The sequence below is a fragment of the Epinephelus moara genome, chromosome 23 (genome assembly GCF_006386435.1).
Source record: "Epinephelus moara isolate mb chromosome 23, YSFRI_EMoa_1.0, whole genome shotgun sequence".
Taxonomy (NCBI): domain Eukaryota; kingdom Metazoa; phylum Chordata; class Actinopteri; order Perciformes; family Serranidae; genus Epinephelus; species Epinephelus moara.
In genome coordinates, this window is record NC_065528.1 from 5,867,365 (window position 1) to 5,886,412 (window position 19,048).

The 19,048-nt window shown below is 40.8% G+C and overlaps 1 protein-coding gene across 2 annotated transcripts in view; it reads right to left on the bottom strand.

Annotated features, from left to right (window-relative positions):
- Positions 1 to 1,126: 1,126 nt before the first annotated feature.
- Positions 1,127 to 19,048, bottom strand: part of ccdc107 (coiled-coil domain containing 107) — a 23,181-nt gene continuing 5,259 nt past the window's right edge. Inside the window, exons 1-6 of one of the 2 annotated variants that reach the window (XM_050036007.1) lie at positions 17,689 to 18,469; positions 14,309 to 14,523; positions 14,141 to 14,210; positions 13,925 to 14,015; positions 10,171 to 10,280; positions 1,127 to 6,916 (exon numbers count right to left, since the gene is read on the bottom strand). In XM_050036007.1, the coding sequence (XP_049891964.1) occupies positions 6,522 to 6,916; positions 10,171 to 10,280; positions 13,925 to 14,015; positions 14,141 to 14,210; positions 14,309 to 14,523; positions 17,689 to 17,719 (912 nt within the window). In that variant the 5' untranslated portion in view covers positions 17,720 to 18,469 and the 3' untranslated portion in view covers positions 1,127 to 6,521. Of the gene's footprint in view, positions 6,917 to 10,170; positions 10,281 to 13,924; positions 14,016 to 14,140; positions 14,211 to 14,308; positions 14,527 to 17,688; positions 18,470 to 19,048 lie in introns of those variants that run through there. The other variant, XM_050036006.1, reaches the window with a different exon arrangement.

A 19,048-nucleotide genomic window follows, 5' to 3' on the forward strand; every position in this document is an offset into this window, starting at 1 on the left:
TTTGGCTAACTTGGGGCAACCATTTTGTTAGGTTTACAGGAACTTCTGTATTATTGATTGCCAACTTTTTCTCAATTACGTTATTATATATATTATACATTTATTTTTGATATAATTACAACGTGAATGTTGGTAACTTTGTAAACTCCTATATGTCATGAACACCTCATTAACATCACCCTGGGCCATGGTCTAATCAGTCAGAATACTTAAAAACACCTGTCTCAGTGTGCATAATCTTAAAGTATTTAACTGCATTAACCCTTGCATAATGTTTATGAAAATGTTTTCCATATTAAGTAATATGGCCCTTTCCCCACTCAATAGACCTGGGGCTTTAGGGGCTTCTCCACCCTGAAAAAAAATACAATTTTATAGTAACACAGTAAAAGACCTCAGATTTAAACATACAGGCAATTAGTACCTTTCTGCATAGCAAGGGTGATACCAAATCATTGTTTTGCAATGAAAGTCTCAAGTCTTTGCACTCAAGTCCCAAGTCAAGAGAGGCAAGTCACATGTCAAGACACAAGTCAAGACAGGCAAGTCATAAGTCAAGTCTTCAGTGAGGACAGGAAGGTTCTGAGTCAAGACCCCAGGCAAGACAGGAAGATCCCAAATCAAGTCCCAAATAAAGACAGGCAAGCCTGGAGACAAGTCCAAAGTCAAGACAGGCAAGCCTGGAATCAAGTCCCAAGTCACGACAGACAGGTCCGAAGTCAAGTTCCAAGTCAAGACTGGCAAACCTGGAGTCAAGTCCCAAGTCAAGACAGAAAGATCCAAAGTCAAGACCCAAGTCAAGACAGACAGGTCCCGACTCAAGTCCCAAGTCAAGGCAGGCAAGTACTGAGTCAAGACCTAAGTCAAGACAGAAAGCTCCCAAGTCAAGTCCCAAGTCAAGACAGGCAAACCCAGAGTCAAGTCCCAAGTCAAGACAGAAAGGTCCAAAGTCAAGACAGAAAGCTCCCAAGTCAGGTCCCAAGTCAAGACAGGCAAGTCCCAAATCAAGTCTAACAAGTCCCAAGTCCTAAACTCTGACTTTCAAGTCACATCATGAATCACTCCTCACCAAATGCAATGCCATTTTAACAGTATTACAATATATTAAATTTACAAAAATCACAAAGGCTTTTTAAAAATTGTATTTATTAAAATATTTGTTGGAAGTTGTTGGATCTCCATCTGTAATTCGAACTGCATGTTTTGCAAACTTAAGTTTGTTTTTTTGTTGACCACCACATAGTCTTTGTTAGCAAACAAAATTATCTGTGGTATCACTTTTTCTGGTGTTCAGTAATGTCACGATTCTTCATCATAGTTCTCTGCTGAAACTTGATTGGATGCTGTCAGATTGGCTCAAACAAAATGATGATCTGGGGAATTAAGTGTCAACTTGTTGGGAATGAAAAGCATTAATGTTAGTTGATTCAGGAAATGAAGGGAAATTAATTGATTCATAACACGCTTTTTAAATAACATACCTCTTAATCTTTGGGCTTGAGGGGAGGTATCAATTATTTTTAAGTCAAAAGACTCAAGTTGGAGAGAAGTCATTAGTCACTAGTGTCAAAGTCGAGTTGTCTTTGTGACTTGAGAAAGACCCAAGCCTAAGTCATGTGACCCAAGTCCATAACTCTGCGCTGTAGTATTTGTATCAGGCCCTAACTTCATGAATCCATATTCCAAAAGTCCAGACCAACAGCATCACATTTTTTGTTGTTTTATTTTCTATTAAAGCAAGCTGAGTTCCCTCACTCAGTCTCCACGTGACACACAAAACCTCCAACACAGAAATGTAACTATGCATAACAGGGAACACATTTACAAAATAAATTAAGGCAGATATTTGTGGATTCCAAGAGGTGGCTATAAATTATATGTGTAAAAGCTGGTGTTAGAATTCCGTAAAACAGTAAAAATATAAAGCCAACCGAAACATCTTGCAGTGTCTACAGCTCAAATTTTTCATCAGTAATAAGGCAATGATTTGTGGGCTTTACAAAAAATATTCATGCTGTGATCTTATATGATTGACAGTAGGACAGGGGCATCTCATTTATGCAAATATTATAATCATTTTAATGTGATTTTTACATTAAGCATTTAGCAAACTTTAGGGGCATATGATACAAAAAGGATCATACATACTGATCTTTTTACTATTATTATTTTTAATCAAGACCTAAATTTGTTCATTGTACTTGGATATTTCGAGGAGCGCCCTGACAGTAGCTGGATCTATGTTGCCAAACAGACAACATGGAAACAACCGGAAAGCCCTCTCACAGTGACCTCTCACAAGGATTCCAAAAAAAAACAAAAAAAACCCAAACATTTTAAATATAAGGCAAAGGGATTCCTTTCTGCATTATCGGTATCCAACAAATATCCAACAAACAGAAACACACTTAAAATAACGCTGATTTTTTTAAATTAATGGATCAGTAGAAGAATTTCATGGGAGTCAACGTGTGTCTGGTTGATCAAATGATTGTCACTTTCTTCTTGAATAAATAAATAAAAACATAGTCACAATGTGTAGACAAAAAAAAAAAAACATGCACAACTATGTTTTGATGTATAATGGCATGCCACAAGCCCAGCTCACACTTTTTACAATGTATATTATAATATTCTGCAGTCTAAGGAGGCTTTGACCATTCAGTAGCACTAGTGTCAGAGCCTTTATGGTAAAAAAAATAAATAAATAGTATTATTTATTAATAAAATAGGAAAGCAGTGTTGTTTGTGGTAAGACTTCTATGGGTTTTGATATAAAATCATTCCTCTGTGATATTTTCTCATACCTGACAAGGGCAGAGGGTGACAGCACAGGGTGGCTCGAGGTTACGATGCAATGAAAGCACATTTTCTCCAGACTGACAGAAAGAGAAGCTGAGTCTTTAAAGACTTACGATCATATCCTGTGGCATTAATCAGAGTGACATAATCACATCAAAAGCGTGGCTTCAGCACTCAAGCAGGTGCAAACCCAAACCACTGACAGAGCTAGTAAAACCAAATATGTATAGACATTTCACTCCAAAATCAGGCAAGTATAAAAAGGTGATGATTAGTGTTGGAAAGATGACTGACAACAGGAAAGCACAGGACATTATGGGCTCTTTTTTCATGTCGGCACAAAGACTAATACAATTAGCACTATATTTGGTGTTGCAATTTTCCAAGCTCAAGGTGCATTTTATCACGCTCACGTCTCCTCGCTTCCTTCACTTGCTTCCTAACTTCGTGAGTGACCAGAGGAGGTGAGGAAGAGATGCAAGGACGGAGAAGCCGAAGCTCCCAAAAAAGAAACCCTTGGTTCCACAGCGTCAGTTTTCAGCGACATCATTTACTTCTGTTGCTGCGGAGCTGTATCACATGTCAAACTGACTGGTGTGAATGTCCACAAAACCGTTTCTTTAATAACAATTTCAAAATCTTAAAGGATCTTTCATAGATAGGGACATCTCTTATAGGCCTATAAAAGGTTTTACATATACAGGAGGCCTTCATTTAGATATGCAGATTATATAATATAACCAATCATCAGTAGCATTATTACTGATTGTTGACCTATATTATGGTAAGAAAATCCCGCCGTGACCCTTGGGCAGCTCCGTACACCTGTTTCCTCGCTATGAGCTCATACAGAGGCTTTCTCTCTCCTTGTCTTGTGAGATGCATTTAAAGGATTGGAAGCTCCATCATTGCGGAGGGAGAACGATTTCTGGGTCACGGGAGGAGATAAGGAAGCATAAGTTAGCATAATGAAAAGGACCCCCTGACTACCTGGTGGTTTGTCTGTCCCTTCTATATTCTCGTGCCCAGTGCAGCACGCATGGTGCAAAAGTGCCCCAAGAAGATGAGGCATTGCAAGTTTAAGTATTTCTTTGGTGCAGCAAATGGATGTCTGAGGATCTAGGACCAGATGTATATACAATATGTCTGCACAAAAACACTTCCCACACATTTACTGCTAGTAAGAAAAACACTGTGCTGAGAATGTGTGTTTAATCATGCATACTTAAAGCACGCATAATTGTGCATGAATTCCATGCATACTACCAGGTTTTTTGGGAATGGTCTGTAACATGACAAAAACAAACAAAAACAAAATAGACAGAATTTTTTATGCATCTGGCATCCATCACTGCTACAATTCAACTTATGTCTGGACTGCACCCATAGACTGTATAGAGGAAAAGGACGGAACCACTGTGACGTCATCAACTGGTTTGTGGAGTACCACAAACGTTGGCACGTTAGCTGTGTCACCACCGTGGTGGCGACTTGTCAATCCCAAAGTAGCCACACCCTAAACAATATCCTACTTTATCATCTATTTAACTCTATATGGGGCTATAATTTATGAAATGATCATGCTGAATTGAAGAAGACTTGAAACTAGAAACCATATACTGGTTAAGAAAATATTTACTGAGCTAATCAACTCATGTTCTCACAGAATTTAACTGGACTACTTACTCCACCCAGTGGAGTCACCCCCTGCTGGCCATTAAAAAGAATGCAGGTTTAAGGCACTTCAGCATTACCATCACTTTTCAGACCTGGAGATAACCCCCTGGCTGACCCACATTATTGTAAAGGTGGGCAACAAGTTAAAGGAAAGATCTGAGTAAATGTGGTGAGAAACATGACAAATACAGGCTGCTTCCATACAGGGAACAAAAGCTCCTGGATAATTTGAGAAGTATTAGTGGTGTGTTAGCTCTGTGTTGAGATGGGCATTTCTTGTTTTCCAGGAACTATTTAAATTTGAAATGTTTATGGCAAGGCTATGGAGGAGCCTGGGGAGACAATTCGTATAATGAGTTTATCCAAGGAAACACTTTAAGTGCAGTTGGCTTAAAAGCATCGGTGCTTTAACAACCCATCACTAATGGCCTTCTGGGTGATATTATGGAGTGTTCTGTCAGGGCTCCGACACACTAAGCCGACAGTCGGCTGTTGGTCTATGTCAAGCGGTCAGGTCATTTGTTTTGCAGTGTGTCGCACACTGTTGGCACTAGTTAGCCTTTGCCGGGTGACTTTTGGCAGATTCAGCATGCTGAATCAGCGTTGGAGACAGTGGAGCCTGTCAGTGAGTGAAATCACTCTGATTGGTGGTTCAGCTCAGTACATGAGAAGAGAAACAGAAGTGAGGAAAGCAGGCTAATAACTAAACTAGAGGGCGTGTGAGATCACAAGAAACATGTGATATTAGGTTGGATTAGGTTAGCTCTTACGCAGAAATGGCTTGTAATGGTCTGTGTTATTATTCACTAGTGCACGAGAAATCATCGGATAGTGTTGTCAATGTGCTAACTGGAAAACTAGCAGAACATACGTGTTAATCAGCCATCGGTGGTAGTCTCTGTCGTGAGATGAGGTGCAACTTGTTGGCCAAGACACAGGCAAGGTGAGGCGACGCAACAGTCGGCCTTTGTTGCCACTGGTTCTTTGAGGTCAGTTTGGTGCGTCTGGCCGTTTGACAGTGCTCACCACCACCACCACCACCACCACCACCACCGCCGCCGCCACCGCTGCCGCCACCACCATCAAAACACCAAAAAGAATATCATTTGAAAGAATATTGTTCATCCCTCCAGTGGAGTTCACCACACTTGGAGAATCTACGACAGAGAGCACTGAAACTGTTCTGAAGGCTTGTGATGGAACAACACCTTACTAAGACATTTAATGTCAGGTTTTGTATGTCACTGTGATTATAAACTGAGCTTTAAAGCTGGAGTGGGGGACTTCTGGATGTTAATAAGCATCTTTTACATTTAAGCCCTTGCCAAACCAGTTCATACAATGTTAATTAAGCCGATCGCTAACAAGGAAAGCTCTTTGTATTTTGCAGTACACTACAGTTTCTACGGCGACTTTCCCGCACAGCTTACTGAAGGGAATGCGTTTCACATCAGCTACCCGGAGCTAAAGGGAGCAGGGAGGGGATGGAGCAGCAGCTAGGAGTATGGTGGATAAAAGTTTCTGGAGTGGATCCTCCAGATAAAAAAAAAGACACTAAGCATTCAGAGGAAGGATTACAGTCACAGAGAGACTTTAAGAGAATGCTCCTGGGGGCAGGGGAGATTCCAGCTTTACATTTGAGTCTTGTTTTTCATGCACCATTGTGATCGGAACAGTTGTTATAAAGGTATGTGACAGGAAATGTCACTAACTGGGAGGATGAATAATCACCAAATCCACTTTAGCCAACCCTTCTGCACATAGCACACTGCATCTATGTGAACAATAATAGCAGATGCACCTGGCAACCCTCACTGACCTTGTGCACATGTTGGTGTTGATTCTTGTGAGTGCAACATGAAAATAGAGCCCTATGTGTTTACTGTTAGAGAGCTTTCCTTATGAGGTTATAGTTTCTGATGAATGCAATGTGTGTTTTTGATGAATATGTAGACAGCCTTTTGGAATGAAAGCCTTTCAGGTAATAAATATTAATAATAATCTGTCACATCTTTGTAGAGTGAAGAAGTCCTGCAATGAGTTCAGTCAGGCCTGTTGCGTCGCCTGAGGCCGGATGCAAGCTGCTCCGTTCCAACCTCCTCAATGTTTGTCTCATATGAGTCCTCTAGTGAAGGCATGAGCTCAGAGTCCTCCAATCCTTCTTCCTCCTCCTGCTCTTTATCAACCTCCTCCTCTTCCTCTACATTCCCTTCTTCCTCCGATTCCCCATCTGATTCCTCTGGTACGAGCTCCTTCATCTCTTCACCTTCTGTTGCAGCTTCGTCTTTACCTTCCAAACTCTTCTGATATACCTTTTCAGAAGCCTCTGCTGTTCCTGTAGAGCTCTGCTTGTCCACCAGAGAAGCCTGCACTGCCGAGGTGTCGTTGGCTCCCAGTGACTCAATGAGGTCGTCCAGATTACGCTCGCAGGATGCCTCTGAAAAACAAGCGATAGAAAATGAACCACATATTCTATTAATAATCAATAATAAAACTATATGTGTAAATTCTCTACTACACTAAAATTGCTGCCTTGCAGTTGCTTACAGTTGCATGCCTCTGTGAACCAGTCAAGTTGCAGTTACAGTTTACAATCATGTCATATTGACCTTAAAATTGACCACCAAACTCTAATCAGTTCATTCTTGAGTCAAAGTAGACATTTGTGCCAAATTTGAAGAAATTATCTCAAGGTATTCTTGAGATATTCTGTTCACCAGAATGGGACGGACGTATGTATAGGCATACAACCTGCAACCTGCCGCTGTCACTGTTATGCCAGAAAAACAAAGTTTTTGTCAAGAATTCAAGATAACATGGCATGACTAAATGATATACAAAAAGGTCATCTTGTGGGTGAAGTACTCCTTTAACAGCAGTCTAATAAACGGCAAAACGTAGAAACAGGAGATTATCAGTGAATGGGAAGAAATAGTATTTCTGTTGGGAGAAACTCAGAGCATGCGAGCATGACATGACTGATGCTGAAATTACCAGAACCGCCCCTTGAAAGTCAAAGATTTGAATCATCAGTCAGAGACCACTCAGTCAACCGAGACCGCTTCAAATCAAGCAGCCTTTTTTGTTTTTTGCTAGTCAGTGTGCAGTGTACTTCTTGGGACCAAAATGTCCTTAGATTTGGCTGTGAGTAAACAGTCTGCGAACGAGATGCAGTGGCACAGAGGAGTAGAGACTCAGCACCACAAGGCTCCGAGATAACATCGTCTTCTCTCTTCGACTGAGAAGTGGTGAATTTACAGCTCACAGCAACTTAATAAAACACAGTCTCTGGCTTTTGTTTGATATCTAATAGGGGTGGGGGAAATTTCCGAATCTTAGATGCATCGCGATTCGGACGTGGACGAATCTGAAATCGATTCACAAACGTCCAAATTTCGATTATTTAAATCTGTTAATTAGAGTAATACAGAAGGTTCTAAATAATGCGGAACTAAGAAGTGCGGTACGTGTCATCTCCGGGACACTTTGGGATGCGCACCTGGAGCAGACAAGCCGACACGCGCACAGAGGGAAACAAACATGGCTGACCGCCACCCACCTCGCCGTGAGATCCGAACAGCTCCCTCTAATTTAACAGCTCCTTCTACAACGTTGACGGCGGAAGCGAACTGGACAAGAGCCACGTTATATGTAAGCTGTGTCGTGCTAAAATAAAATACTTTGGCAACACAACAAACATGAGAAGCCATGTAACTCGATTCCACCTGACGGAGGAGTCAGGGAGACGGCAGGCTGTTGTTGCTGCGGCAACTAGTGGCGCTACCGACCAGAGAACAATCGAGGAAGCAATTAGAAAGCTGCCACCCTCATCGGAAAAGGCGAAGCGAATTACGAAGGCCATCGCGGCATTTATTGCCAAGGATTTGCGTCCTTATTCTGTCGTGGAAAATCAGGGATTTCGAGGACTGCTGCATACACTGGAGCCCAGATACACCATCCCATCCCGACGCTATTTCACCGACACTCTACAACCAAACCAAAACAGAAGTCATGGCCTCACTGTTGAAGGCAGGTAGGATCGCAGTTACATGTGATGTGTGGACGTCTGTCGCCACCGAATCATTTGTTACTCTAACTACGCATTTTATCTTGTGATTTCAGATACCTGTTGTTACCTTTGGTTCCATACAACGAAGTTGTAACTTTCCAGTTTGCACACATTTCCATTTATATGTTTAATAAAATATAATGGAAATCAATTCAACTGTTTCTTATTACAAATGCACTGTTTTTAAAAATTGCAAGTGTTGAATGCTTATTCAGAGAGACAAAAAGAAATGTGTGTTGTGAAAAAGTGCATCAATATACATAAATTAAAGATACATCAATAATCGTTTTATAATCGAATCGTAGCCCCTGAATCGTAATCGTTATCGAATCGTGAGGTGCTCAAAGATTCCCACCCCTAATATCTAAGGTCAGCAAAAAATGCTGTTGCACATTTTCAATCAGCCGTTAGCGTAGTTAGCTTGTTTACTATCTGACGTGAATGTGTAAACGTCATGCTGAACCCCTTTCTAACTTTAGAACTTAATATGGGGAAAAAAACAATCATCAAATATTCATTTTCAACAGCCAAATCTGATTAAACTGGCATAATTCTGACTTGGGTACAGCCCTAGAAACTAGTGCAGTGGGACACTGTGTAAATAATGCCAAATATATCAAAACAACAGGTAAACATAGAAGAAGTGTGGAATTTGCGCTAAATAGAATCAACAGCAGGAAGAAAACAGGGAGGCTTCTTACTAAAACATGATAAGATATACTTATAAAGGCATGTCTCTAATACAATCTTGTTTCAAATGAAGGCCTGGTTCTCTGTACTATTTGAAAAATGTACCGTATATTAGTCCTAGGTGGTGCATTGAATCTTATTTTCAATTCCGAATTGGGCTTACAACGATAAGGAAACTACATAATCAGGATAAAACAATTATTGTGCCACATTTTGTTTAATAGTAATGTTCTTGTTTTGTCTTGCGCAGGGCCCCTTACAGAAGGACAACTATATATCAGCCGATATTAGTTCATCACAAATATATTAGTATTTCGATCTATATGAAATAGCTGCACACAAAAGCCAAAGATGTGGTGGCAGTTATTTAGAAACACCAGTGGTCTAGAAGAGAGCACTGACATAATTTAATAATAATAATTTTCTACTGCATAATAGTCACATGATGTCAAAATTCATCCTTATTAAAGTCAAATGTATAGAAATATTAGATTTTATCAATATCATTCAGAACTAACAGTAGGAAAATTAAAGTTGATGGGATCTTGCAGTCATAAGAAAATGCTGACCTTTTTGCATTTTAGATGTCGACCACATTCATAACTATAAAATCAGATGCAAAACACTTTTTTTAAAGTTGTATCTCAATGTGGTTGCTCTTGTTGAATTTCAAATTGTGGGTTATCACAGCAAGACAGACATGCAAAGCTGATGCCACAGATAAACAAGTCGTGACAGTGGCATGAAGCATGACTGCATATTCCATATCTTATTACCCAGCCTGCAATTTGCTGTTTCAAGTCTTACTGGAAAAAATATATACTGCTTGTACTATTCAAATGCAATGTGTACAGTAATTCCTAAAATCAGATTTGAGACCAAAAAAGAAAAACTGTATTAGTCATCAGTGTGAACACAATTGCTCAGCCCACCGTTGATGTTCAGGGGTGGACAGTCCATTCCTCTCTTCTTCATCAGATACCGGATGGTCTGGAGTTGAGACATGATCTCGTTCTTCTGCTCCTGGGCCACTGACTTCACACTGAAGAGAGATGAGAAGTGAAAACTACATGACGATGAAAACAAATCTCAGAGGAATTACTCCTAGTATGTGGTGAAACAGCGCCTTTTAACTGGAGGAGACAGAAATTGTAATTACTAGTTTGTATCTCAGGCAGTATGCTGGTTATCTTAGTGGGCTAGTTAAAGGGTTGCTTGGCTCATTTGGTGGCTCAATCAACAGGGTTCCTACACATTTGGAATTTCAAAATTCCATACTTTTCCATACCCTAATTTCCAGACTTCTCTGCGATTGTTTTTGTTTTTCAGAGAATATGCGACATCTGAGTAAATATATCAGTGTGTCATATTTCACATAATATTTAATTATTCTTAATAGGCAATTGTAGCCAAGTACCATAATGGCATGCAAATAAAAACCCAGTTAAGTTCAATGTCTGGGCTGAGGCAAAAAGGTTGGGACTCTGGGTGCAAGCGATGCAGTAACGAGACGTCTGTGTTTTTTCCTTTCACGTGGCTCAGAATCGCCTTCTCCCCCATGTTGGCGATGTCAAACGATTTCACACAAAGCTTGCATCTAGCTCTGTGTGTGAATTGGGAATCCTTGGCCAACCAGTAGGCCTATTTATATACGGTATTATCAAGCCATCCATCCAAAAACTTGCATCTACCCATTGTGAACCACGTGAAACTCGTCTTCTTGTCGAAGGTGCAGTGTTGGAGTGAAACTTGCTACCTGGGGGGCTGGAGGAGGGTCATGGGGCAGTGAACTGGACATACCACTTGTCAATCAGCTAAAAGGGGCGGTATGTTTTCTGAGACGTTTGCTCTCACACAAATTGTGCTTGGCCTGGCATAAAACACGATCTGGATTGATTAAATTATTTTTGGAAATACCTAATTTTCTGTTTTAGAAAACAGTATTTTAGAACAGTGGTAATAGTCTGGAAACAAATATTTTTCCATACTTTATTTTTCATTTTCCATACTTTAATACCTGGAAATTGATCAAATTTATTTCCATACTTTTCCATACTTTCCATACTTGCGTAGGAACCCTGAATCAGGCGGCAACTTCCGGGGCTCAAAATGAATGTGGAGATGTCAAAAAATTGCAGTTCCTTGAATGGCGTCTTGAGGCTGGCCCCAAGAGTGAGTCAATCCCCATAGAGTGCTGCAGGGAGGACATTTTTGTGGTCTGACGTGGAAAAAGCCGATGGGATTTTTTTCCATTGGATTTTGGATTATTGCAGAAAAAAGCTCTGTGGCAAATGTTTTATACAACAAGATAATCTTCACAAATGAACACCACTTTTATGAATTTTGAAGCCTAAATGCAATTGAAAGAAGTAAAAAGCTAATGTTAGGCTACAAAAAAAAAAACACCACTGTTGCACGACTCAACATCGCCACTATAATGAGGATGTAAAGTCGTTTGGCATGATGGCACTGTCTTCACATTTAGCACCTATTTGCAACCGCCTTTTTCTTAACACACATAAAAGGTTCAAAGCTATGAGTGGGGTATTTACTGATGCATTCCATGTCATAGAACAAAACGTGAAAATCTCTTTAGCTTGTGCTAACCACAGGCAGGCATCTAACCAAAAACCCATTGACTTTGAGAAGAGGAAACCGGGTGTACTAAAAGGCTAAATCATTTCCGGGTTTTAGGACTCATTCTTGGAGCGCTGAACAGACCCCTATGTGAAAAATGCCCAACTTTTAAACAGAAATAAACATGTTTACAGCATGGAAAAAATGAAATGGTTTTGGCCTCTATAGCGTATTTACCCATTTATGACAACCATAGAGGGGTGAATTTTTATATACCTCTTCCGTTTAAGACTTAAGGTTATCCACAATTAAGGGGGTGGCTGCCTGGAGTAACAGGTCGGGTGCCATCTTAGACAAGATGCTACCAAAGTGGCAATGTTGGTTGGGTAACGTAACCATGGCGTAACCCCAGATTAACAAAGTATAGGCCTAGCTGTCGGTGTGACCATTTCAGCGTGTTTGCAGTTCATGAAAGTTAATAGTAACATTTTGGTCACCTACAAAAAAATCTTGTTTAGCATTTGGTTCTACTTAAAAACCCTGTAAGTAGTCGATGTTCAGGATTTCCACTTACTACATTTTGTTTTAAATGGTTTTAGGCCTGTTTTTTGTTAATAAAAAAAATTAAAATTATCATTATTACAGTTAACCATAGCTGTAAGCATGCTAACCAAGCTAGCAGCTAACGTTAGGGTTAGCTCCACCCTCTAATCCAAACATGGTCACTTCTGGTTGCAAAAACCAAGATGGGGACAGCCAAAATGCGAGTCCACAAACCATGGGTGATGTCACAGTGGCTGTGGAAATTTTATACAGAGCCATGGGCTTAAAAGGCATGCTAATTAGCTAACCATTTTGCTCAAATTCCAATTAGCCTGATGTGATGTGGTAGAAGGGAGTGTCTGCTTTGTTACTTGTTGAGATGAGGTATCTGCAGCTGATTGTTTGTCTTTTGCTCAGTGGATGAGTGTTAGCAACACGCTGGCTAGCTTGACAAGGTGTTAGCTGGCAATACTGTAGACAAAAGTATATATATTTCAGTCAATCAACAACCATTATAGTATCAGGGAAGCACTTATCGGGGAAGCACTTAAAACCTTTGGCTACCTTAAATGGGCCATTGCTAAAACCTCAAAACACCCAGAGGGGATAGAGAGGAAGAGACACAAAAACAAAACAACGTTGTCATTCCCTATGCCGCAGGAGTATCTGAGAAACTCAGGAGGATCTTCAACACACACCACATCCCTGTGCACTTCAAACACAGCAACACACTGAGGCAGAAGCTTCTCCACCCTAAGGACAAAACACCCAGGCAGAAGCAGAGTAATGCAGTGTATGCAGTTCAGTGCAGCCAGGAATCCACAAATTTGTACATTGGTGAAACATATTAACCACTCCTCAAGCGCATGGCACAGCATAGAAGAGCCAACTCGTCAGGTCAAGACTCCATTTACATCTTACGGAAAAGGGACGCTCTTTCAACAACAGCAATGTTCATGTCTTGACCAGAGAAGACGGATGGTTTGAAAGAGGCGCAACAGAGGCCATCTACATCAAATTCTCCAGACAACTTCACACCCATTCTCACCTGGACCCATCTAACCCTAACGACACACATGATGGCCGGGTGGGTCAACCACTCACAGGTGACCTTAACGACTCTGAAATTCAGAGCTCACATGTGACCTTAACGACTCTGTGAGTGTTCACACCCACACAGAGTTTCAAACCTGCACCACTCTGTTAGAACTGCAGAAGCCTGTTGCATGAGAGGTGAAACATCTTCAAGAAACTCAGGCAAGTCCAGTTGCCTACAATATAGCACTTACAATAACCATGACCTGGATGACTGAGAATCCTCACCAACAGTCATTATAGTACAAACAAATGTCTGGCTTGAACAAAAAAAATGATAGTAGTAGATAAATAAATAGTATAAAATAGTATTTCTGAAACCTGTCAGTGACTTTGTTTTTACTGCAGGCCTGCTAAAAGGAAAGGGACACTGAGGGACAGCAAAGTGGGTATCGCATTTCAGAACCACAACTGAGCACAAGGCATGGTGGAGACAAAAGTGCATGAAAACTGACACTGATCATCACTCACCAGTTAGTGAGCGGGTCCAGCTGTGTGAGGATGGAATTGAGCATCCTCTCTGTCTGCGCTAGCCTTTGTTCCAGCTCGTTTAACTGGTTCTCTGCATGAAAGCAAACATGACACGATATCTGAATTACTCACTACTCACAGTAGGTAAGCAAATGTGTGTTTGACCAAAGAATACACAGACACGCAAACAAAAATCCCAGTGCACGCAATATACACCTGCTTCCACTGACTTCTTGGCTCCTTTTGCAAATTTGTCCTTTTGTGCCTGGTCATCTGCAGACTTGATCTGTCGAAAAAAATGATGGCACACAAATTCAGCATCCTTTCCTGTCAATGATTTTAACGATCTTAAGGTCATTAAGTGTTGCAGGTATCTTTGTTTACCTTCAAAAACTTGTAGGCTGCAAACACTCCAACTCCGATGGCATACAGAGGCATCAGTGTGAACACGTAGCCCTTGTTGCTGTTGGATTTGTACTTGTCACTCTTCAGCTCTTGCTCCATCAGCTTCTTCATCTGCTGCATGTTCTCAGGGGTCTGAGCTGAACCAGGGGCATTTACGTTAATGGGCTGACCTCTCACCGCGCCCGGGCCTGGACCTGCTGCAACAAATATAGCAAGATGAGGACAAACAGGGGGACGGACGATGAGGCTTCTGTGAAACAGTAAGTCTGACTGTGTCCTGAGGAGTGTTTTATAAAACAGGATTACCAATTCAACCAGGCTTACTTCAGTAAGTCCGGCATGTTTTGTAGGAATTTCTCTTTTCCGAAAATGAGGTTTAGATAACTCTGACCTAAGTTACCATGGAAACTTATCCCGCCAGACTGGTCCGGTCCTGATGCCTGTACTGTGAAGCAAGTTCACATATCCAGGATATCTTTTCGTACCCTGGCTTCACTAACTCTCACTCAACTGTCTGCCGGCTGCAGCAGGGACGATTCTTTTGTGCATGGGCACCTGCTCTACCGGGTGCACCACTCAGTGCCTCGAGGCTAGCAAATTTTTTTAACGCTTTTCAGTGGGAGTTCCATGTGTTTATAATGTACTACAAATGCCTGGAGCACAACCAGGTGCTGGGTGTTAAGTACATACATAGTGTTTTCTCTCACAGACCTTAAGGTCCATCCTCTCTTCCTACATGCTTCAGCCTTCCCCGCATTCAGATCAAGTACTCTACCTTGTGCTGACAAGTATGCTTCTGTGGATATTCCGTATCATAGCAACCAGACACAGCCAAAGCATCTCAGCTGAAAAAACACGGTGCTTCCAAAGTGCTCTCAAACGCTCCCAGCTGAGGGGTGTGTGGTGTTTTCAGCTGGGAAAAACCCCTTTGGTGGACATGGGACCTTAAATAAATATTTAACCACTGGAAAGATGTCTCTTCATGAAACTGGGCTGTCGATTATGGAGCTATATTTGTGTCTTTATTACATGCGAGAAAATAAATGATGAGAGAAAAAAAAATATAAAGTTTTCACACTGATAGCAAAAAATAATAATATTTGAGACTAAAAAACGTTTTGAGAGAAAGTATTTTGTCATAGAATATAAAAAAATAATAATTTGAGATTTAAAAAATTATTTCTGAGAAAAAAAACTCTCAAAAACCTCTTTTTTTACTCTCAAATATTATTTTTTTGCCATCAGTGTGAAAACATTTTCTCTCTCAAAAAAATGTTTCTCTCAAAACCTTTGCTCTTGTGTCAGGATTTTGCTTTTGCTGTGAAAATAATGCCATGGGCGGGGCCACGTTCCTATTGGCCAGTCTCAATCGAATTGACAGCTAGGTGAGGATCGTCTTGGGAGTCGAATTCAACTGAATCCTTCATCCACCATGGTGGATTCACAGGCACAGATGTGCTGCATTATTTGGGAGCGGATATGTATACATTAACATTATGCATGTGTGGCCAAATGGAGAGGAGAGGGAAATTAACCGACAACGCCACCTGTGGAATTGCACCCCAGGGAATACACTCAAACCTGTAGACTACTCTTAACAACAGAAGGTCAAACAGATTCGTACACTGGTAAATATGGGGACAGGAGACGGACTTCCAAATATAACAACACGGAGGTCCAAAGCCGCATTAATGCACAGCCGCGTTACATTGTGCTTTAATCAGTCTGTGGAAAACCGGCAGAACAGCAGTGGAAAACGGAGCGGCCGCACCGGGGCTGGAGGCCGTGGATAGCTGTCCTTCAGGATGCCCAGCTGACGGTCCACGTCACCGGGCTACGGAGTGAAGCCCCACACAGTGCGCAAAGGAGGAGGAGAAGAAGCCACAAGCTGTGGCCTCAGCTACAGCAGGACAGAGAGCAGGACAACCTGTTAACATAAAGTTAACAGAACTAGCAGAAGTAGAAATAAAAAAAAAAAACAGAGTGAGCTTACCGGAGCGAAGGGAGCTTAACACACAGCTCAAACCCAGTCACCTTCTCGCAGTGAGGAAAAGCAGACACCACGCTTTTCAAAGTCCCCCCCGAAGCTGCACACAACAGGAACGGCCAACGCCGCTGTAAAGCGAAAAGTCACGGCAGCTGTGACATCATAATACGCTTTACCAGTACACAAACATTGCAGCACCCATGCCTACTTTATGAGTCCCAAGTATGGGTACAGAAACCGGAACACGCCACACACAAAGCACGCCAACCGGAGCACGCCACACACAGCCCTCGCCAGGCAAACGCCAGGTAGAAGTGAGCGCGCCCGTGAGGGGAAGACCAAATAACGCAGGTGCCACCACTGCGCAATTAGGCTCCGACAACTGGAAATTAGGCCCAGCTGATGCCAATTAAGGGCGGAGGTGTAGCAGCGCTCACCCTGCCACACATGGAATGTTGGAAGAGAAAAGCACCGTAGTAAAATAACATTAATGGGATAACCTAGCTAGATGTAAAGTTAACACTAGCTGGCTAGTGCAGTTAATAACACAATCTCGGTAAAATAACGTTAGGTGAGAAAAAGGATTCATTATAGGAATGATTTTGATAACCAACTTGCTCAGCTAGCTACCCATCAATTGTGTGTGTCACCATCTTACCCAAACATTGGAGTCTCCGCTCCCAAATAACGCAGCACATCTATGCCGGTGAATCCACCATGGTGGATGAATGATTCAGTTGAATTCGACTCCCAAAACGATCCTTGCCTAGCTGTCAATTCGATTGAGACTGGCCAATAGGAACGTGGCCCCGCCCATGACACTATTTTCACAGCGAAAGCAAAATCCTGACACAAGAGCAAAGACTTAGGTTTTGAGAGAGAGATGAAAAATGTTTTGAGAGAGAGAAAATGTTTTCACACTGATAGCAAAAAATAATATTTGAGAGTAAAAAAAAGTTTTCTGAGAGTTTTTTTTCTCTCAGAAATAATTTTTTAAATCTCAAATTTTTTATATTCTATGACAAAATACTTTCTCTCAAAACTTTTTTTAATCTCAAATATTATTATTTTTTGCTATCAGTGTGAAAACTTTTTCTCTCAAATATTTTTTTTTCTCTCAAACTTTTTTTCTCTCATATCATTTATTTTCTCGCATGTAATAAAGACACAAATATAGCTCCATAGTCGATGCAATTGAGAGATACAAATATTTTTGAAATTGGTGCTACATGACCAGGAAAAAACTGAGAAAAGGGGCTGTGACATTTGCTTCAGCTCAAAAAGGGCAAAGTGCACTGCATTAGTGTATCATCACCTGATACTAAGAATAGTGTTTTCCTAACGTAATAATGAGGCATTTATATCTACATACGAAGCGGGTCCTCTTCTATGGAGTCTGCCATGTTGTTTCTACAGTTGCCCAGAACAGACAAACCAAACACTGGCTGTAGATAGGGCCATCTGTATTTTCCAGTCAGCCACCGTAGTTCTCCTGCATGCTCGGCACATAGGAGAAGTTTCAGTTGGTAGCAATTTGCAACTTAAGAGCTAGATGCCACTAAATCCTACACACTAGACCTTTAGGAGGTATGACTCCCATAAACAAATATCATGATCCATCATAGATGACCCTGACATTAATATATCCCTAAATATCAACCTTTTGAGGTACTAAATATATATCTAGTAATGTCAAAGCTTTTTAATATGAATGTTAACCAAAAATGATTACATTGCTGCATCGTTCTACAAACTAAAATATTCTGGGTCAATTTTAACCAAATTTGGATCAATCGTTGTGCACAATACAGGTTACCCAGTATCGGTGGGTGTAAAAACCTACTGGGCCACCAATCACCCAAAAAACTGTGCTGTTTTGACCTTATTTTAAAACAAACAGTCACGTGTGTATGGGCTGCAAAAGCTATATGACCTAATATTTGGATCACAATTCATTATGCTTCAGAAAACAACCGAATAGAAAGACCCAAAGCTCACGTACCCTGAAACTGATTAACTTGAGCCAGTATTTTTTAGGGTGTACTATCAGTTACACTCATTCAGTTAAATGATCTCAGTGAGCTCCACACGGTGAGTTATGTTGATCCCGAAGCTGCTTTAATCAATATTTTTATGTTATCAATTGATCAAATGTGTGATGTGCAAGGGCTCACACATTCTGATGAACCAACAAAAAAATTATAGTGCATTTCAGCTTGTTACAGCTTGTTACACTGCCCCACAATTGCCAAAATGTCCATCACTGCAGGTTTTAATTTAGGGGTGGGGTTGCAAGGGTAACAAATTGCTGTGCGTATTGGATCTGCTATCAGCTTTGATAGCGAGCAATAAAATAGTGAGTCAGTGCATTCTTACTTTTAAACCTAAAAATAGAATTTGATCAAATGTAAGTAGATATAAGTATATTTGTTTGATGAAAAATATGACCATATATGTGTGAATCTAGCAAAAAAGCTTGTTATTTTACTTGACATTTACTCCACAAATTTGCAAATAAAAAGGGCAAACAAGTTATAGGACCAATGTGTAAGATTTAGAGGGATATACTGACAGAAATGGAATATAATAAGTATGTTTTCTTTGGTGTATAATCACCTGAAAATAACAATCCTTGGGTTTTCATTACCTTAAAATCCATGTTTCTACAGTAGCCCAGAAAGAACAAATCAAATACTGCTCTAGACTTTCCACAGCAAGCAGCATTGGAAAAA